Raw genomic sequence first — 22108 nt, 5'->3', positions numbered from 1 at the left:
CCCTGCAAGGAGCCTGATGCAGTACCCGATCCCAGAATTCTGGGATCATGACCTGGACCAAAGACAGACACTCAACCATTGAGCCACCCAGGTACCCCCAAAAGGAGTTATTTTAATAAGTGCTGTTAAGCAAGTATTGGCCTTAGCCTCAGTGTGATTTATTAGGAATTTTGACAGCATGATACAAAACTTGGTTATTAAGCTTATTATCAAAAGCCTCTGAAAAGAGGTTTTTATAGTGTAGTCTAGGTTTTAGAAGCTTTTTTTAAATTATGAATTACTTCTTTTTCAAGAATAACCTCTCTTACCATATCAGTTAATGCCTTCTTTAATTAGATGTCTCTTTATGGTAAAACAAAAGCCACCATAGGTTTTCTTTAAATCCTTTCCTTTAATCCATAAAAATGTTGCTGACATTATCTCTTAATACTTAAAAGTTTCCCTTCCAGAGAGGAAAACATCAAGCCTTTGTATAGTTCTTGTCATCCTTAAGGTCAATTATGAAAAATTGTACTTGTACAGAGGACTTTAGAAGAAAAAGAGGAAGGCTTTCTGTAGCTTGGAGTCCTTCATTCCTTTATAGAAGTACAGAAAAAAAAAAACAACCCAGTAATTATGTCTTTGCAACCTCTTTGATTCAGCTGTGACATGATTTTTACATTCTCTGGTAGCAAATCTTTCCAAAAGGGGGTTGATATGTGAGCCGGGTTTTTTTTCTTCTTGTTTATCTTAAGCACTGCAGCAGCACCTGGCAGACATTAATGTGGATGGACCAGAAAATGGATATGGCCATTGGATTGCTAGTACATCGGGCTCAAGGAGTAGTATCAATTCTGTCGATGTAAGTATATGAATTGTAGAATATGTAGAATATGTCACCAGATTTGAATAAATGCCCAGAAAGGTGACTAACAGTTGAACCCTCACCATAACAGAAACGGAGTCAAAATATTTCAAACACACATAGTGAGGAGTCCTATTATTTCAAGGTTAATGTAATGATGGAACAGGCCTGCACATCTAAACTAGCCAGGATTTCTGGAGAACCACCTGCTGAATTCTGTCCAGCTGCAGTTTGTATCACCTAGTGACTGTTGTCTGCTCAGCTTAAATACCAGTGGAGATAATACTGAGTCCTGTGATTAGCTGGGACTCCCAAGTGATCTGGTTCTAGGAGTCTCCCAATTATTGTGAGCCAAAAGAATGCTGAAGCTGATGGCCGCAGGTCCTGCAGACCATGTCTATACCACTCCCCACCACAAATTGACAGGATTACAACTTCAGCCCATCCATATTTGCAAATGGGCTAGGCAGTAGAAGATAGAAACTGATTGCCAGTCCCATTATATTTTATTTTTAGTTATAGAGATGTAGGTTTCTACAAGATTTTGCTATAGTGGGTATATTTACTTGTCACTTTTCTGTGCTTGTTGGAAATATTTGGGCAGTAAGTCTTTTGTGCTCTTTCAAAAATATTTTTCAAATAATCATTCATATTGATGTCATTAAATCATTTTCGTAAGAAATAATGGTCCACGTCGAAATAGAAGGATACTAGTCTGACTTACCTTGATGTTCAGGTTTTGTCTCTACAACTTACTTTCTTCATGATCTACAGCAAGATCTTTCCAGCTCTGGTTTCTCCCTCTCTGCAATTGAAATGGTAATAGAACTTTCTTCATGATGATGTGAGGATCAAATGTACAAGTGTACGTATAGTGTTGTATGTGTCACATATTTAATAGCAATTATCATGAAATTATAACTCACTGGATGATTACTATTTACCTTCAGCCATATAAGTTAAATCATATTGTTGTTAAATTACCAGCAGATAAACCTCTGAAATTTATTTTCAACTTAATCCTCTAGGTATCTAAGAGCTCTTCATGTGAGATCACCATTTATTTAATTGTTTGCTGTTTTTATTTTGAATAACTACATAGTATTCCACTGTATGGATGTATATATTATAATTTATTCAGTTAGTCCCTTATTGAATATTTACACTGCTTTTAGTTTTTTGTGTTATGAACACCACTATAATTAATTTTTGTAGTAATATGTTTACATATGCCATAATTACTTTGTTATAGAAGTAGAATAAGTTCAAAAGATTACATAGCAGAATTCTTAGAATTTTGCATTATCATCAGATTGGCCTTTAAAAAGCCTTTTTTTTTTTTTTTAAGATTTTATGTATTTTTTTGAGAGAGAGCGAGCGAGCACACAGAGTGGGAGGAGGGGCAGAGTAAGAGAGAAAAGCAGACTCCCTGCTGAGTAGGGAGCCCAGTATAAGGCTGCATCCCAGGACCCCAAGATCACAACCTTAACTAAAGGCAAACATTTAACTGACTGGGCCACCCAGGCCCCCCTAAAAAAATTATTAATATTGCCACCCACAGTGTTGGATTGTAATTCTGTTCAAGTTCCTGTCTTCAGATTTGAAAAATAATGACTGAGGCATTTATTTATTTATTTATTTATTTATTTATTTATTTATTTATTTATTTATTTATTTATTTATAAAGATTTTATTTATTCATGACAGAGAGAGAGAGAGGCAGAGACAGGCAGAGGGAGAAGCAGGCTCCATGCAGGGAGACTGATGTGGGACTCGATCCCAGGTCTCCAGGATCAGGCCCTGGGTCGAAGGCGGCACCAAACTGCTGAGCCACCGGGGCTGCCCTGACTGACATAAACTCTCTTAAAGATGTGTTATATATGTGTTATATATTATATTAAGAAGTATATATTATATTATAAAGATGTGTTATATATTATATTAAAAAGTATAATTTTTATTATATTAAAAATTCCATTATTAAGTGTGGAATTTAATTTCCATAGTCAATTTAATTTGTTTTCAAATTTGGATACGAAAGAGAAATACAGTTTTTGTGTTATTTAATGACTTATTTCTCTTAAAAATAAAAATGATACATGTTCATTTTAGCAATATATGTAAGTGTGAAAAGTATAAAGAACAATAACTGCTATTCATATTTTCATATTTTGAGATATTTCCTTCAAATAATATATGAGAGAGGGATAGGGGAGGGACAGAGGGAGAAGGTGAGAGAGAATCTCAAGCAGGCTCCACACGCAGCTCAGAGCTGGACATAGGGCTCAATCCCACAACCCTGAGATCATGACCTGAACTGAAAGCAAGAATCCAATGCATAACTGAGCCACCCAGGCACCTCACCACCAGAATCTTATGTTATGCTATATATAAAATGCTATCTATAGCTGTATGTGTGTGTGTGTATATATATATGCTGTATGTAAAATGCTTATTTAAAAGCATTTCTTTTTTTAAATTTGTATAATTTTCCATCTAATAGTATCTAAATCCTAAGGCACTTTCTAATTATTTCCTTCTCCTAAGTTCTGAAGAGGAATTAATGGGTAAAAGATAGTTACACTTTTTTTTTAAAGATTTTATTTATTTATTCATGAGAGACAGAGAGAGGCAGAGCACAGGCAGAGGGAGAAGCAGGCTCCATGCAGGGAGCCTGATGTGGGACTCAATCCTGGGACTCCAGAATCACACCCTGGGCCAAAGGCAGGCGCTCAACCGCTGAGCCACCCAGGGATCCCACACTTTTAAACTTCTGACGTGTCTTGCCACCTTGCCCTTCAGGGAATATGGAGTAAAATTCCATGAAATAGTTTTTTTTTTTTTTTTTTTTTTTTAAGATTTTATTTATTCATGAGAGACACAGAGAGGCAGAGACACAGGCAGAGGGAGAAGCAGTCTCCCTGCAGGGAGCCTGATGTGGGACTCGATCCTGGGACTCCGGGATCACACCTTAAGCCAAAGGCAGACACTCAACTGCTGAGCCACCCAGGTGTCCCCAATTACATGAAAGAGTTTAAGAATTTTACTCACAGGGTGCCTGGGTGGCTCAGTCAGTTAAGTGTCTGCTCTTGGCTCAGGTTATGATCCCAGGGTCCTGGGATGGAGCTCTGACTTGCATCAGGCTCCCTGCTCAGTGCTCTCTCTCTCTCAAATAAATAAATAAAATCTTAAGAAAAAAGAATTTTATACCTATTACATTAGGTACATAAAGTTAATTTTTCTTAAAAAAGTAAAGTCCTACATGAAAATATTTAAAAATTTACAGGGAATAAATGTTTAAAAATTTAGCTACATGAATAATAATCTGATTATACTTTTGCTTGTTTTTATGGAATAATTAAAGTTAAGGTCAATAACTTTATTTCTTATTGAATAAGGAAGGTAGTTTCAGACTCCATATTTATATGTGCAATATATATCCTCATTTTTCAATTCTAATTCCCATCTCAAATGATTTTACCTAGTATATCACTTTGTTAGGGTGACTGTAACAAAAGACAACCAAGTAGTTGGCTTAAACAACTGAAGTTTATTTCTTACAGTTCTGGAGGCTGCAGGTCTGGGATCAAAGGGTTGGCAAGTTTGATCTCTCCTCAGGTCTCTCTTTGGCTTTAGAGATGACTGACTTCTTGTCTGTCTGGACACATGTGGCCTTTTTTCTAAGTATGTGCATCCCTGATGTCTCTCCCTCTTCCTAAAAGGACACCAGTCATATTGGATGAAGGCTCACCTGTATGACCTCCTTTAACCTTATTTACTCTTTATAGGCCCTATCTCTGCATACTCATTTTCTGTTTTGTTCCTAGGAGATTGAACTTTAACATATGGACACAATTCAGTAACATCTAGATAACCTTTAGCAGTAGTGTCTCTGCTGATCATTAGGAGAGCAGTTAGTTCATCTGTAAGTTCTTTTTTTTTTTTTTCAGGGTGAATCTTCTAATGGCTCAAATGATAGAGGAATGAAATCGCTAGTAAATAAAATGACTGTTGCTTTGAAGACGAAATCCGTTAATGTCAGGGAAAAAGTTATCAGTTTTATTGAGAATACATCAACTCCTGTGGACCGGTGAGTTGCTTATATGGTATGAGTTTATTATGGGTAACTAAAAAAAATGTCTTATAGTAAATGCTAACTAGTTGAATTGAATGTATGTATTCTAGAAGAATCATAAAGTACATTTTTAATTAGATAATTTCAGTATTCATTATAATTGCAGAGATGTCCTTTATTGCCATAAAAATTTGACTGTAAATATTTCTCTCTTCTCCTGCTGCTCAGAATAAAACTCAGATAGTAATACTGCCCCTTTATGCTGTTCATTAAAAAAATATTAAGATGCCATTATATGTATTACACTTCACACAGTGACTGTTTCCCACATGTCAAATGGATGAAACCATTTACTAAATGCAGTAATCTCAAAGCAGGAACCTCCTTCTCTTCTGTAGGAATTTATAACCTTGAAAATTCGTTCATGCTAAATAAGGCAAAAACCCATTTTCTTTCTTTTTTTTAAATGAATTTATTTTTTTCTGTAATCTCTATACCCAAAACAGGGCTCACACTCAACAACCCCAAGATCAAGAATTGGATGCTCCACTCAGTGAGCCCATCAGCCACCCCAGAAACCCATTTTCTTAAGTTTAAGAGTTTAGATCTTCATAGAATTGTGTACACAGAATATAAATGACCCCTGTTTTCCCATGAATTACAAATGAAGGACATAGCTAACAAATGATAAAGTTTATGAATGTCTGTTATAATGTTTCTTACTGGAACTTTAGTGTCCATAATGTTTTTTCCTCCACATAGTATAGTTGATCTTTCTTGTTCCTGCACTTCAAAACTATCCTAATAATTCCAACACAGAATTTGTTGCTAAGCAAGCCTGATTTTAAAGTGCACTATATTATTTTCACTTCACTTTCATGTCTTCCTTGCAATATGCTAGGAAAGTTATTTAAACTTTTTAAATTTGACCTTAAGAATTGAATGTCAGGAATTTTTTATCACATTTTTTATCACATGCATACAAGAATGTATTTTTCCCCTTGTTTAGTAAATAGCAAAGAAGAGAATAGATTATTTTCAGAAATCACAAAAAAAATTATGCCCATCTAAAATGGTTAACTGATAAATAATAGTATTAAAGTGTTTTACCAAACCCAAGAGACTTTTTTTGCTCATTAAAATTATGTCTGTTCTCAAAAACCTGTAACTTTTTTACTTTTAAGTTAATGCATTCTGCACTAGAATACTATTGTATTTTGTGGCATGAACATTTAATATTTCATTTTGAAATGAACTAGTGATAACTGTGACTTGAAAAGACTTGTCTTTAAAAAATCTGTTGAAACTAGGTTTTCATTTTTCTTTGTACTTGGGATGATCAAAACATTTTCTTTATAATGTACATTCAGGGTTAGAAAAAGTGATCATACTATATTTTTGTTTTAAGGCTACTGTGTTTTTAATAATCATTTTGTTCTGTCCTCTGCCTCAATTTGCTATAGAATGTCTTTCAATCTTCCTTGGCCAGACAGAGCATGTACAGAGCGGTAAGCCAATGAGTAGAGCAGCTTTCTGGGACCATCCTCTCCTTTTCGCATGCCTCATGCTGTCTATAAGCCTCACAGTGTCTTGGCTAAAATTTCATCCAGCTGTTTCAAATGCTAAACTTCTCTTATTCTGCTTTTTAAGAGTGTGTGATATTGATTGAGCTGCATTTGTTTTTTGCTTGATCATTTTAATTTTTTTTCCTTGCATGCTTCTTTATATCTCCCCTTCCTCAGATGAAAATCAAGTATATTCAAATTCAAGAACTTCATAAAACCTGAAGTTTTTATTCTGAAAGAGAGAAAGGTGTTTGAAACAAAGAAAATACTTAGTCTCAGAGTTGGCACGGAGGTAGCTTTGGAGATCATTTGCTTCTATCTTCTGCCCTAACAATAGAGAATATCAGAGCACCTGAGATAAGGCATAGGTCATAGTTCAAAATTGTTAATTCAAGTATGTTATGTCACTTTATAATCTTTAAAAAAAATTTTTTTTCTTAATTAGATGTATGTATTTAGGTTGGTGAACAAACATATAAATCAGTCCCAGAGAACCACAGTTCTTTGGTTTTCTATCACAGAAATTAGGTCATCGTAGACATGTTAATGTAAAATCCATCTTCTTTGCCCCAATAAGATGAGGTACTTGTCATTAGATTCTGTAAGTCTAAAGTTTAAAAATCTACTGGATCTTTGATTAGGATGCACAGAAGAACTTTACTAACTTGATACTTTTGTATGGCTTTATATCAGTTACAACAATAGCTATGGACATTTTAAAATAAATTCTAGGGATCCCTGGGTGGCGCAGCGGTTTAGCGCCTGCCTTTGGCCCAGGGCGCGATCCTGGAGACCCAGGATCAAATCCCACGTCGGACTCCCAGTGCATGGAGCCTGCTTCTCCCTCTGCCTGTGTCTCTGCCTCTCTCTCTCTCTCTCTCTCTCTCTCTCTCTGACTATCATAAATAAATAAAAATTAAAAAAAAATAAATAAAATAAATTCTAGTTTTATTTTAAGATTGATTTATTTATTTTGGAGAGAATGTGCAAGTGGGAGGAAAAGGGAGAGGGAGAAAGAGAATCTTCAGGCAGACTTCTCAGTGAGTGCAGAGCCTGACCCAGGGCTCTATCCCAGGACCCTGAGACCATGTCCTGAATGGAAATCAAGAATCTGCCATCCAACTGATGGAGCCACTCATGTGCCCCTTTAGTTGCATTTTAAATACAAGTTAAGCTTTGAAATAATGGATTTGGCCTTTTTTTTTGGGGGGGGGGTCAATATTTTCAGTTACTTAAAAGTAGCATTTTTTTTAATAAATTAATTTTTATTGGTGTTCAATTTACCAACATACAGAATAACACCCAGTGCTCATCCCGTCAAGTGTCCCCCTCCGTGCCCGTCACCCATTCACCCCCACCCCCCGCCGTCCTCCCCTTCCACCACCCCTAGTTCATTTCCCAGAGTTAGAAGTCTTTATGTTCTGTCTCCCTTTCTGATATCTCCCACACATTTCTTCTCCCTTCCCTTAAATTCCCCTTCACTATTTAAAAGTAGCATTTTTAAAGGCAGTAGTTTACTCTTAACTTACTGGTAAGAATTTTTATTTACTGTGACTGTTCCTGCACAATGCCAATTACAGAGCTTCTATTATAATTTATTGGAGATTATTTTAAAGGCAGTTACTTCTTTTAAAATTATAATCTATTTGTGAATCCTCTTTCTACTTTCTCTTGTTATAGAACCGTTGAATTAGTCTAATTTTAACTCCCAAGTTTTCTCCCAAATTCTTAAGTTTTTAAAAATTTAAATTATCTTCTCTGGTCTACAGGCAAATATATCTATTTCAAAAATAGAATTTAGTGAAAAGTTCAAAAGAATCGGCTTTCTGAGCATAGTAAATAAATTAAAACCTGGTCAAACTATGTTACAGATGTTTCTGTTAACTACTTCAGCTAAAAAAGTATTTACTGTTATTACTTCAGGTAAAAAAAAATATGGTACACTGCTTTTTACAAAGAGTCCAGCCATTGAATTTTATTAATTTTTAGCCAGTCTTTTAAAAACTATTTCAGTACTCTTTAGAAATCTTGTTTATAAAAACTGCACTGCGTTATAAATCTAGATCAATAATGAATGGATTGATCACTAGGGCTTAAACTCACATAGGGCTTAAGCCAAATATAGGGCTTAACCTCACAACCCTGAGATCCAGTCACATGCTCTACCAACTGAGCCAGCCAGGTACCACCAGCCCCTGTTTATGAAAATTTTTGCTTTATTTATACTTGCATTCTGGTTCAAGCATTTACTGAACATCTTTGTTTCTGTGTTAGGTCCATTTAATTATACTTAAATGTCAGGGGAGAACCAATATCAATCTTATACAATTTTATAATCTAGATGACACTAAAGTATTTTTAGACAAAGCTCTATTATCTTTGCCTTTTATAAGAAAGCTCAATCTGAGTTTCAGTGTTTGAATTACTTCATTTTCTCTAATAAGCATAGTTTGATAATTTACTGGATAATTTTATATTAGATATGTTTTAACTTAAGCTATATACTGTGTTTGATTAATTTATAATTCCAAAGAGTGTTATCCACTTAGCTCTCAGTTGATTTTTCTTGTGAGTTTTCTGTTGAGAAATGTTTTGGGAGATGAAAAGATTTAAGTCTATTTCAAAAAAATTGGGTTATGATAAGATTTTTATTGAGATATTAAGAACTTATTTAAAATACAGGCTTGATCTCTATTCTGGAAAAATTGAATTCTAAGATTAAGTAAAGACATGTAATCTGAATTTTTGATACATGACCCCCAAAAAGCCAGTTTTTCATCATTGTAGATAATCTTGATGGAGCATTCATCTTACGAATACTCCAGTGCTTTTTCCCCAGAAACATATATTTTGTTGAAATGCTTTAACTTTCTTCTTGGTTTGTTTGAGATTACCTAAAAAGTACTGAGGTAGAAATTTTTATATTAAAAAGAGATCATACTTCCTGTAGAACTAATCAAGTTTGAGTTTACATGTTGTTTATGCTTCTGCCACTTAAAAAAGAAAGGCAGATTAATTTTCATGGTTTATTTACATTTATGTAAAAGTAACATGTTTCTATTAAAACAAAAGTAATATAATAAAAAAAGATTAGGGATCCCTGGGTGGCGCAGTGGTTTAGCGCCTGCCTTTGGCCCAGGGCATGATCCTGGAGACCGGCATCGAATCCCACGTCGGGCTCCCGGTGCATGGAGCCTGCTTCTCCCTCTGCCTGTGTCTCTGCCTCTCTCTCTCTCTCTCTCTCTCTCTCTCTCTCTCTGTGTGACTATCATAAATAAATAAAAAAAAAATTTTAAAAGATTATAATGTGGTGAGCATTGGGTAAATATAGAATTGTTGAATTACAATGTTGTACAATTGAAACTATGATTTAAAAAATAGGAGGGAAAACTTTAAGGTATTTGCTCCCATATGAGAAAGTCTTAAGACTTCTTCTGGAATATGAATCTTTGGTTCCATAATCTATTTTCTCTAATAGACATGTGCATAGCACTTGCTATATGCCAGGCATTGTCCTAACAGTTTTACAAAGTATTAACTGATTTACTTCTCACAATAACTGCTGTTACTACTCTCTTACAGATATGAAAACAGAATCACAGAGAGGTTAAATGACTTCCCTAAGGCTGTGCAGATCTAAGCACTTGTTTTAATATAAATATTAAATTTTTTTAAAAAAATTTTATAGATTCAAAGCATTCAGCCTATCAAGACATAATGCCACTTTTGCTAACATAATTTCCATATCTTGTTACAGTTTCCCTAACATAACTATTCTAAACCTGGGTGGTATATGGGAGCTAGGGACAAAGCATGTGTACATTTTATTTAAATATTCACATGATACTTGGTGAAAATCTTTGGTAACTTCTTACAGATGATTTCTCCCTCTGAAATTCTTTGAATATAGGCATGTGAGCAGCAGTGACAGAGTGGGCAAGCCTTACCGTGGTGTAAAGCCTGTTTTCAGCATTGGGGATGAAGAAGAATACGACACAGGTGTAGTAATAACACTTATCTGCAGATGCTTTCCATGGGAGTCCTTGGAAAGAGCATTCTGAGACTAGCCAAACAACGGCTTTAAAAGAAAAAGAAAAGACACCGTGAGATCCTGTATTTTGAAGAGTCTGTGGTTTTTCTACTAAGAGTTTGGTTTTAGACCTCTTAAGTTAGGCCTATTAGAATTCAAGGAGAAATGCTGAGTAGGCAGTTGATTATAGGAGTCTTTAGCCAAAGAGAGATCTAATAAACTGGTGATGACTTGGGAATTATGAGTGTTGAAATAGTATTTAAGTCCGTAAGATTTTATTTAAATCCCCTTGATCCACCCACCTAGAAGACTGAGATTTGTGGTACTAAATAAACTTCAGGGCATTCCAAAGTTGAGACATCTAGAGCCTTTTTGGAGGCAATATCCTAAAGGGCCACAAGATGGGGATATTGTGCTAGGGAAATTTGTCATTCTCTGTGGTGGTCTTTAGTTTTAAAAATAATTTAAAAATAATTTATTATTTTAGTTCCAAGATTACCTTGGCTTAGTAATTATAATTAATATTAGTGCGTGTATTGGGTTAGGAAAAATAAATGTACAAAATAAGAAGGAAAAAAACAACCAAATTTCACCTTGCTTTTTCTATTTAGTAATATATGTTGCATTTTTTCCATCTCAGCCCATATTCCACCTTTATTCTCTATTTATGTAATCAGTCTTCTCACAATTCATACCGGTAGTTTTCCAGTTTTTTTTTTTTGTTGTTGTTTCAAATGACAGTAGATATTTTTAGACATTTGTCTATCTGAACTTTTGTTAAATGTACAGAGGGTATTTTCTTAGCAATAAGATTGTTAGATTATAGGGAACTACTTTTGACATTTTAACAAATATTACAAAATCACCTTCCCAAATCTTAAATCTAGGTAAATGAAATTTTCTGTATGCTATTTCTAATTGTTTCTTTTTGTCCTTTCCTCACTCACTTTGTGCTGTCTTCCTGTTATCAGTCTCTAGCTCTCCCTGAGTATTTCAACTTCTTTTAATAACAATTTTCATTTCAACTGTTTTCATTCCTCTGAGAGGCATACGGATGAAAAAATTATGGTATATTTTCAAATGTGTCATATATTTACACATGTATTTATATTATGGAAAATTGCACAGTAATGAAAATGAGAAAACTAGAGCTGTGTGTATCAACATGGATAAATTTTACAATGTTGGGAGTGAAGAAGCAGTGTGGATGAATACAATTGAATGGCCTACTGTTTATATAAATGTTACTTATAATGCAAAAAAACACTACTGTATACTTTTTAGGGATATTCATGTATGATTAAAGGGTGGAACTGATAACAGTCACTGTCTTAGTGGACAAGAATGGAGAATGTGATTGGGGAGAGATACACAAGAGTTTCACTTTTTATTTAAGCTGAAAGTATAGCTATGTGAGGTTTCATTTTTTTAAATTATGTCTCTCTATATTTTGAAGTATTTCTTAAAAATAATGTGTAATTATTAACCCTAAGAACTGTAATTCCCCTTACTTAAATTAGAAAAAATTAGAATGTCTTAGTTCATTCGGAAAAAAAAAAACCAAAACACTAAAGATAATTTTACTTATTTATCCCAGGACAGATTTTTTTTGTTTTTTTCTTAAAATCAAAATCCAGCAAGACAAGAACCCTGCCATCTTCACCCTCAAGGTGTTTATTATTGGACAGTTCAACCATCGCTCTATAGTCTAGACATAGAGTCATGTTACATAAAACAAAAAAGTTGAAATTCCTCAGTCTTTTAAAAATTTATTTACATTATTTTTTATTGAAGTGTAGTTAAAAGTGTATTTTCAGTATTTTCACCTGATTTTCTTACCATGTAGTGTAATGTTTCATAATAATAATTCTGTATTATGCCAGTGGCATAAGAAAATATAGCAACAGGATTAGAAGTGTTTTGTTTTTCAAACCATATGATTAAAATATTGAAAAAAAATTTTTCAAGCTGTTAAAAAATGTCTCATTTTTAAAGTTGGTAATCCCCACTTTTAATACTTCTTCATAGATGAAATTGACAGCTCTTCAATGTCCGATGATGACAGAAAAGAGGTTGTAAACATCCAGACTTGGATAAACAAACCAGATGTCAAGCATCATTTTCCTTGTAAAGAAGTTAAAGAAAGTGGACACATGTTTCCTAGGTACTTTTTAAAATGCCTTCTTCAGGGACTCCTGGGTGGCTCAGTGGTTCAGTGTCTGCCTTCGGTCAGGGTGTGATCCCAGGGTCCTGGGATCGAGTCCCGCATCGGGCTCCCTGTGAGGAGCCTGCTTTTCCCTCTGCCTCTGCCTCTCTCTGGGTCTCTCATGAATAAATACATAATAAAATCCTAAAATAAAATAAAATGCCTTCTTCAGAAGTAAAATTAAATTAAGGGAAGTTAATAAAAACTATACTGCAGAAGAAATTTTCTTTATTCAGTACAATAAGATATAATTTTGCTTTGTCAGCTTGTATTCGGTCTTGATTTTTATTTATTTTAAGGTTTTATTTATTTGAGAGAGAGCTAGAGAGAGAGAGCACAAGCAGGGGCAGAGACAGAGGGAGAAGGAAAAGCATGCTCCCCACTGAGCAGGGTCCCAATTTGGGCTCGATCCCAGGACCCTGGGATCATGACCTGAGCTGAAAGCAGATGCTTAATCAGCTGAGCCACCCAGGCTACCCTATATGTCTTGATTTTCAAAAATATTTCTTACGTAATTTTTTATCTTGAAAAATTTAACCAAGTGTTGAAGAAACAAGACATTGGACATCTTTATAAGCCTCTTTCAGGTTCGCCAGATTTTAATTTCTTTTTACACTACTCCATCCAGTTATGTATCTATATATAGATACATATACATACACAATTCTCTTTTGTTAAGCCATTTAGGGAATCTTACAGATACGACGGACACTTTATCTCTAAATCCTTCAGCATAAATCACCCAAGAACAGAGCATTCTCTTACACAACTTCAGCATTATCACTCTTTAAAAACAATAAATTGAACATCATTTAACATACAGTTCACACTCATATTTTTCAGAGTGCCCCAAAGTATCTTTTATAGTCTCTGTTTTTTATTTCGTGATTCAGGATTTGGTCATGGTTCACACATTGCATTTGCCTGTTAATCTCTTTAGTCTTACCCCCGTGTACAAGAGTACTACTGCCCTTACCACCTCCTCCTCCCCTTTTTCTACATGGTGAATGAATCCTCCAAGGCTAGGCCGTTTAATCTGCAGAATGTCCTGCATTCTGGACTTGTTTGGTATTAGTTTTATTGAATTACATAAAAGTGTATAGTATAGTATATCACTGTATTAAGTGAGCTGAGACACAAGGAAGGGGGTGTGTTAATAATTCTTTGTCCATTCTACGATCAAGGTCCAGTTACAGAATATTATAAAATATGTGAGGCAGCCCAACTATTGCTAAGTGGTCTTCAGTGTAAAGTATACACTGTGGGGCAGCCCCAGTGATGCAGCGGTTTAGCGCCGCCTGCAGCCCAGGGTGTGATCCTGGAGACCCGGGATCGAGTCCCACATCAGGCTCCCTGCGTGGAGCCTGCTTCTCCCTCTGCCTGTGTCTCTGCCTCTCTCTCTCTGTGTGTGTCTCTCTCATGAATAAATAAATAAAATCTTAAAAAAAAAAGTATACACTGTGGTATAATGAGAATGAAAATAGTTTTATGAATATAGACAATAACTGCAAAAGTTTGAAAAGTACTATATTCCATATACCAGATAGAATAGTTTCTAAAAATATTATGTTAATGATTTCTAATTGTATTGTACTTTTTATTATATAAAATATTAAATTTGCTCTTAAACAGTTACAGCATTTTCTGTTAATAAAATGTCAATTTTGCATACAACTAAAGGGAAATTAAAAACTACTACTGGGTAGCTTTTTTGTTTTTAGGTGTGATCCTTTGTATTCTTTAATTCAAAAGTAGGTAATTTTACCTGGAGTTGAGTATTTTTTATTGTTGAAGTAGCTGCTGTTTTGCATGGCATTTTTTTTAAATTCTTTTTGTTTTTTTAATGTTTTTTTCCCTCTCAAGTCATCTGTTGGTTACTGCAACACACATGTACTGTTTAAGGGAGATTCTTTCACGGAAAGGATTGGCTTATATACAGTCTCGACAAGCACTAAATTCTGTAGTTAAAATTACATCTAAAAAAAAACATCCTGAGCTAATTACCTTCAAGTATGGAAACAGCAACGCTTCAGGAATAGAAATCTTGGCAATCGAAAGGTAAGATTTTCTTAGGATGATATTATCTGAATTATTGAATTAATTCATCACTAGGAATAGGTGGTGGAATAAGATATGTCAGCCACTTTTGTTAGCATTCTTTGCTGATCTTTTTCTTCTATATCCTTAGTCATATGTGGTTGATTAGCACATGGTTCCAGTGAGTGCCATAGCTAATTTCATAAGCTTTTGGATAGAAGGGTCCTTAAGTAATCTGTACCATTGCTGCACTAAATGCTGGTTTGCAATCAAATAAGAGCTTGTCTCAGAATATAAGTCATTCATCAAAAAAATTCTTGCTTTGGAAAAGTGTGAATTAAGCAGTGTGCTGAGTGGTATATTTAACTTATGATCTGGTACAAGCTCCTCCTCATCTTATTGTGGACCAGTAACAAACAGTTCATGGACTGGCACCAAGGACCATGCGACCACATTGATCTCAAAACTAAACCATCTTTATAGTCCTATAAAAATGTAAAGCCCAGAGGAGTTGAATGACTTCCAGATCTTCACACCTACCTTGTGAAAGGACCAAATATGGTCCTCCTGACTCCTGATCTGTGATTCATTCCATCTGGCTGTACACTGTAAGAAAAACCCCCTTGCTTTTACATTTAGATTTTCTTTCTTTCAAAATAAGTTATGGGGAGTCAATATGAGGATGTGTCTGCTGGCTTTGTAGGTTAGGGGAAGCAGCCCATTGGAAGTGACATCTAAGCGGAATCCTGAAGTGAAAGCAATCTGTATTATTTTTTTAATTTATTTTTTATTTTTTGAAAGCAATTTATATTAATATGTATCTATATATCTCCCCCACCCCACCCCCAGGTATTTGATTCCAAATGCAGGAGATGCTACCAAAGCCATAAAACAACAGATCATGAAAGTTTTGGATGCTTTGGAAAGTTAATATAAAAGAGAACTATTTCAAAAGAAATTAAGGCAACCAAGAGAAGAAACATGGACATATTTTCCTGATTGAATACTAACTGAAGACCTTTCATTTGCTCATGGGGGTGCTTGAATTGCAGGTCTAAAAATGTGTAAATCATTATAATCAATTTCTGGACAGTTAAAATTTTTCTTAAATTTTCTTTTGCATTTTCGGTTTTGTAAAATGATTTATAAAGGTCAGTTATTAGATGACTTTGAAGTAAATGACCCTATGCCCTTATGAACTAAGGGTGCAGAATGCAGTTCTGTTTTGAAGAGCTGTGTTTTAAAAGGAAATATGTATCACTTTCAGATTTAAAAACACCCATACACATATATACTTGCAGTGTCTTCACTGAAAATTAGAGATAGAATTAGTTGAAGAGACCCCTTTAATTGCTACATTTAGTTTTATCCACTGAGCAGTATCAGAAACTGAAAGTATTACATAGATTAAGAGTTTGTTTCTGTTCTTAAAAATGTGAGATCTTTTTAAGAAAGTAGATGATGATTCCAGCCAATTCAGAAATACACATGTCCAGCTAGTGAAATGTTGAAGCATCAGTTTCTAAATCATTTTTTTTTGCACCATTAGCTAATGATTTGAAGACTGAATGCTTCATGTACTAAACTTCATCCTAATGGTTTCTAAGGAGCAATTAAAAGCGTAATAGGTAGGTAGGCACATTAAGATTAAAATAAACATTTTGGGGACAGAATTATATCTGTAAAAATGTCATTGGTCTTTATTATAAGTGGAATATTTGATTTAGGATATTTCAGAACTGGTGTTGTATACACATTGATTTATCCTTACTGAGATTATGGTCTGTGACCACACTAATATCCACTTAAATAAAAGCCAAATAATAAGAGAGCTGTATAGAGTACAGTTGTTTTATCATCTGTTTCTGAAATTTCTTTCTCTTCTTTGGTTTTTTTGTCTACTCTAAAGTTCCAGTGGTTTGAAACCATTTTTAACATGACAAAACTAAAAAGTGATCTGCTTCATTTTGCAGCTTTCTCCATTTAATTTATTAAGGTCTATATTAGACACATTTGGTGAGAGAAATCCGGGAACATGTTTGGGGCTATGGAATGACTCCTTATAAAATCTTTTTGGGAAGTAGCAAATCCTCACAATCTGCCATGTCCTAAAATGTAATGGATTATCTCTAAGGGGTTGATAGAAATATTTAGATGTACCCTATTTATAGCCAGGTAGTTTAATTTACTTAATGGAAATCAAGTGAATAACAGGCAACATAGTTCAAGATATTTTATTCTAATACCTAAATAAAAAGTTTACTTGAGTGGTTGAAGACATTTGCATGAAATTGCACCTAGTGCAGTACTTGATATTTATAATTCTACCCACAACGGTTGTATTGCATTTTCCTTTTTTTTCCATTCTTTGGCGCCCCCTTTAGAAATGCCCTGAAGTCTCCCATTTTTTGCCCATTTCAGCCATGGGACTTTTTTCATAATATTAATGTAAAGATGTTTGTGTTACTGTTTATAAATTACAATTGTAAATAAACCAGTACAATTTGCTCAGAACTTTGTTCTTAATGATGCTCTTGTTCTTTCTCCCCTCCTCCCCTGTTTGTAAATCTCTGCAGAAAACACAAAGTTAGAAAATGGACGGCTATCTTTCCAGTGGAATTTAATGTTCAATTTTTAGGATTGAAAGTATTGGATTCCTATTTCTGCTCATCTATATGGGGAGGAGAAAAGAGCTAGTTTAAAACTAATGACATTAAATCCAGGTGCAATAAATTCGTACCTTGACCTACTTCCCTGTACTTTAGTTTCCTCATCTTAATACCACAGTTACTAGTTACAAATATTAAACAAAAATACATGTTATTCATTGTATTAGGCACTTAAGTAGCTCATCCTTCCTTAACTGGCCCACAGAGAACAGAACTAGAATTCACTGTGGGATATCTGCCTCTTACCTATGCTCAAGGATTGCAGAGTTTGCAACATTATGAGATTGTTACTATTTTCTGTATTTCCAAGATTAGAAAAATGAAGGCTGAAAGAAATTGAGTGAAAAATGAAGGTATCTTCCCTCCCTACTCCCTGAGAATTAATTATTGCTTATTAAGGTATAAAATCAATTCTCTTACATAGACTTGGTGCTAATCGCCAACCACTGATGAAACACGTTTTCTGGCAGGGGTGATAAATTTGTACTGATACATACTCAGCCATTTTTGCTGCCAGTGTGTTTCACACAGGATCTTAACTATTGAGCATGGTACTCTAACATACTACACTAACCAGCCAGAGATTGGTGGGTCTATTTAAAGTTCACAGTTGGTCTTAAGGAAAACCCAACTCCATAGGTTGAATGTGTGTTGAAACTGATGTTTCAACTTTACTCTTAACATTTTGAATTAAAAAATTTATTGAAATATAATCCACACCTTTTGGAAGGTCGACCAAGTGGTTTTTAGTATATTCACAGACTTGTGCAACCATCACTGGTATTTAATTTCAGAATATTTCATTGCTCAAGAAAGACCCATACCCAGGGTGCCAGGGTGGCTCAGTGAGTTAAGCAGGTAAGTGTCTGCCTTTGGCTCAGGTCATGATCCCAGGGTCCTGGGATGGAGCCCGAGTTGGCTCCCTTCTTGTTGGGGGCAGGGAGGAATTCTGCTGCTCCCTCTCCCTCTGCCCCTGCCCCCGTCCTCCTCTCTTGTCCTCTTTGATGCATTCTCTCTCTCTCTCTCTCAACTTAAAAAAAAAAAAATCCATACCCATTAGCAGTAAATCTCCTTTTCCCTTTCTCTAGCCCTTGGCAGTCACTAATTTCCTTTTCTGTCTCTATGGATTTGCCTATTCTGGACATTTCATGATAAAGGGAATCCTACAATAAATTGTGTCTAGCTTTTTTCACTTAGCATAACATGTTCAAGCTTCGTGTTGTAGCATGTATCAGAGCTGCATTCTTTATGGCTGTAGAGTATGCCACTGAATGGATATATCACATTCATCCCATTCACCTTTTTTTTTTTTTTAAGATTTTATTTATTTGAAAGAGTGTGAGCACAAGTGGTGGAGGGAGGGACAGGAGAGGGAGAAGCTGACTCCCCAATGGGCAGAGAGCCTGACACGAGGCTCGAGGTTCCATCCCAGGACCCCGGGATCATGACCTGAGCTGAAGGCAGCTGCTTAACCGACTGAGCCTCCTAGGAGCCCCTATCCCTTCATCACTTGATGGACATTTGTGCAAAGCTCTAAACCCAGTATAATTCCGGAGTATGAAGATTTATTTTTTTGTAGTATCGTACATGCTCCTAAGATCTCGTCTGCTCTTAGAATTCGTGCTCTTATTATGGTGGAGATGATTCCAGTTCTGATTTTCAGCCCTCCATCTCTGACAACTCTTACTCATTTGTGTATCTGTCTCACCCCCAAAATTGAACTTCTGTCCCCCCCCCCCCCCGGACAAATTTCCCTAATACTATGAAGATTGAGTGGAGGATAAGATGCTTAGGGAAAAGAGACCAGTTAGGTTGCCTGAAGCAGTTGCCCTCAACTGCTTCTTGTTCCTCAAGTGAGGAAGGTCTAGCTGTGAATGGTGGTCACAGGAATAGAAAAGGAGGCAGCAACCAAGGGGGGCTCTTAGAAGAGTCAGAAGGGCCTTGTCCTTACCAGAGGTGCAGGATAAAACACTTGAAAAATACAGAAGTGATTCGGTTTTTGAGGGGAGGGCGTGGGGAACCAGGAGAACTGGGTAACAGCACAAATGGTGGTGCCTGTATGGAAGAACAAAGGTGGGGGGGAGAAGCTCCTTCAGGGGTGATAAAGTTAGTTTTGGCTGGTTGAAATTTTTTTTTAATTTTTGGTTTATTCATAAGAGATAGGGAGAGAGGGAGGCAGAGACACAGGCAGAGGGAGAAGCAGGCTCCATGCAGGGAGCCCGACGCGGGACTCGATCCCGGGCCTCCAGGATCAGGCTGTGGGCCGAAGGCATGTGCTCAACTGCTGAGCCCCCCGGGGATCCCCGGCTGGTTGAATTTGAACCGATGTCTAGACGCGGAAATAGGGGTGACTTACCCACCGGAGTCGCTGGCAAGGTACCTCGAATAAAACTAGAACCTGACCAGTCCCCAGCCCAGGGGAGGTCACTCGGGCACCACCGGGCTTTGCCCCGGGCCTCAGGGGTCCACGTAGTGTGGTGGTTGTAGTCTCGTTCCTTTCCGGGGGGGGGGGTGCAGGAACCCGAGGCGCTGCTGCTGCGGTTGTAGGGTAGGGTGGGGAGTGGGGTGACAGGGAGGACGGCCAGGGAGTCCTCCAGCCTGTCTCCACCTCTGAGTTCTTTTTGTGCTACAGGTTATGGAAGGTCCTGAGAAGGAAGTGATTTGCCTTCGCATTGATGGCGTCGGTGGCGGAGCCAGAACTGGAACCCAGCGACTAGCTTTTCCATTATGCCCAGAAAGTTCTAAAGGAAAGCTCAGAACCAGTTTTCATATTTCTTACTGTTCCTTCCCTAGAAGCCGAGGCACTACCTTCCCTGCACATGATGTGGGGAGCGCAGCGCCCACGGACTCCTGGCCTTGTCTGTCACTCCTGGTTCTCCCACCCCTCGGGTGGCTCGCTCCCCGGTTTCCAGGCCCTTCCTGTGCTCGGCCTTTCACGGTCCCCTCGCAAGTTGTCCTCCATGCTCAGAGCTGTGTCTTAGTTTAAATTGCTGATGACTCAGCCTCCAGCCTGACATAAGAGTTACTGGGCAGCCCCCCCCCCCCCCCCGGGGTGTTCTACTCGCAGGTCCAGCGATGTTTGTGGTACCCCCGTCACATACAACTTCGTGCCGGTGACCTTGCAAATCTAAAGGAAATGGGTGACTTTGCAGATTGTAAGTGGCCAAAATGACTCAAGACTTAATAAGCTAATAAGCAGAGCAGAAATTAAAAGGTTAGTATCTTCCTGCTACAAAGCCAGGTCCAGGTAGTCTGCTAAACCTTCAAAAAAACCCATAATTTGCTAGGTATTTCCCCCCAGCTTTTTATTTTATGAAAATTTTATCATTTGAAGCTTTAGAGTTTAAAACTTTTATAAAGTATTAAAACATAAAAATAAAGTATTAAAACAGTACTATGAATAGCTATATATTCTCTTAGACATAATAAATTTGCCACATTCACTATATATTCACATATTTTCCTTTTATCTACATTTTTAAGCCAGACATTCTGAACTTCACCCCTAAATGCTTCAGCATGCTTCTTCTCAGAGTAAAGACATTGGCATAATCACAAATTCATTAAAGCATCAAATATCTGGTTCATACTTAAATGTCTTTAATTATTCCAAAAAATGTCTTTAGAGTATCCTTTTAAAAACTAGATCCACGGGATCCCTGGGTGGCGCAGCGGTTTGGCGCCTGCCTTTGGCCCAGGGCGCGATCCTGGAGACCCGGGATCAAATCCCACATTGGGTTCCCGGTGCATGGAGCCTGCTTCTCCCCCTGCCTGTGTCTCTGCCTCTCTCTCTCTCTCTCTCTCTGCGTGTGTGACTATCATAAATAAATAAAAAATAAAAAAAAATTGATCCACTTTGATAAACTATTCCAGAGCATTAAAAAAAAATGGAAAGGAAGAAAAAAAAAAGGATAGCAAGCTTTTATTCGTTTTATGATTTTTGATCCCCAAACCTGACAAAAAGGCACAAATACACGAAACACAAAAATCCAAAAGCAATACTGGGCGCCTGGGTGGCTCGATCCGTTAAGCCTCTGCCTCTGGCTCGGGTCAGGATCTCAGGGCCTGGCATCCTCTCAGGGGGAGCCGGCTTCTCCTACCTCTGCCCGCCCCTCCACCTGGCCCCACGCGCTCGCTCTCAAATAAAATCTATCTTTATTTTTATTTTATTTTATTTTTTAAATCTATCTTTAAAAAAACCAAAAAGACACCCTAATAAACGTAAATGCAAAAGTCCTAACAGTATTAGCGTATTTCCGTTAAGAGCACAAGAGCATGAAGTGCCCGCCTTCCCCTCCGCGTGACGCCGCGGCCGGGGCCTCGAACCCTCACCCTCGGGAGCGGGGCCGCGGAGCAGCCCTGGGCGCACGGAGCCCGAGCCCCCGCCCGCAGGCGGGTCCCCGCGCAGGCCGCGCTCCACGGGCGGGCGGGGCCAGGGGCAGTGGGGTGGGCGGGGCCAGCGGGCCGGGGCGGGGCCAGGGGCAGTGGGGTGGGCGGGGTCAGCGGGCCGGGGCGGGGCCAGGGGCAGTGGGGTGGGCGGGGCGGGGATGGGCGGGGCCAGCGGGTCGGGGCCAGCGGCCGGGGCGCGGCGTGCGCGGATGTGCGGCCCCGCCCCCTCCTGCGCGCGGCCCCGCCCCCTCCTGCGCGCGGCCCCGCCCCCCCGTGCGCGGCCCCGCCCCGCC

At 37.5% G+C, this 22108-nt stretch overlaps 1 protein-coding gene across 2 annotated transcripts in view; it reads left to right on the top strand.

The window, feature by feature from the left end:
• Positions 1-17271, top strand: part of TBC1D23 (TBC1 domain family member 23) — a 64084-nt gene extending 46813 nt beyond the window's left edge. The window contains exons 13-19 of one of the 2 annotated variants that reach the window (XM_055316118.1): positions 735-841; positions 4795-4934; positions 6383-6427; positions 10395-10483; positions 12543-12678; positions 14584-14778; positions 15607-17271. In XM_055316118.1, the coding sequence (XP_055172093.1) occupies positions 735-841; positions 4795-4934; positions 6383-6427; positions 10395-10483; positions 12543-12678; positions 14584-14778; positions 15607-15688 (794 nt within the window). In that variant the 3' untranslated portion in view covers positions 15689-17271. The remainder of the gene's footprint in view (positions 1-734; positions 842-4794; positions 4935-6382; positions 6428-10394; positions 10484-12542; positions 12679-14583; positions 14779-15606) is intronic. The other variant, XM_055316119.1, reaches the window with a different exon arrangement.
• The last annotated feature ends 4837 nt before the right edge of the window (positions 17272-22108 follow it).

Source organism: Nyctereutes procyonoides, unplaced genomic scaffold, assembly GCF_905146905.1.
Source record: "Nyctereutes procyonoides isolate TBG_1078 unplaced genomic scaffold, NYPRO_anot_genome, whole genome shotgun sequence".
Lineage (NCBI taxonomy): Eukaryota > Metazoa > Chordata > Mammalia > Carnivora > Canidae > Nyctereutes > Nyctereutes procyonoides.
Note: the sequence above shows the minus strand (reverse complement) of the source record. Positions and strands in the feature narration are given on the sequence as shown.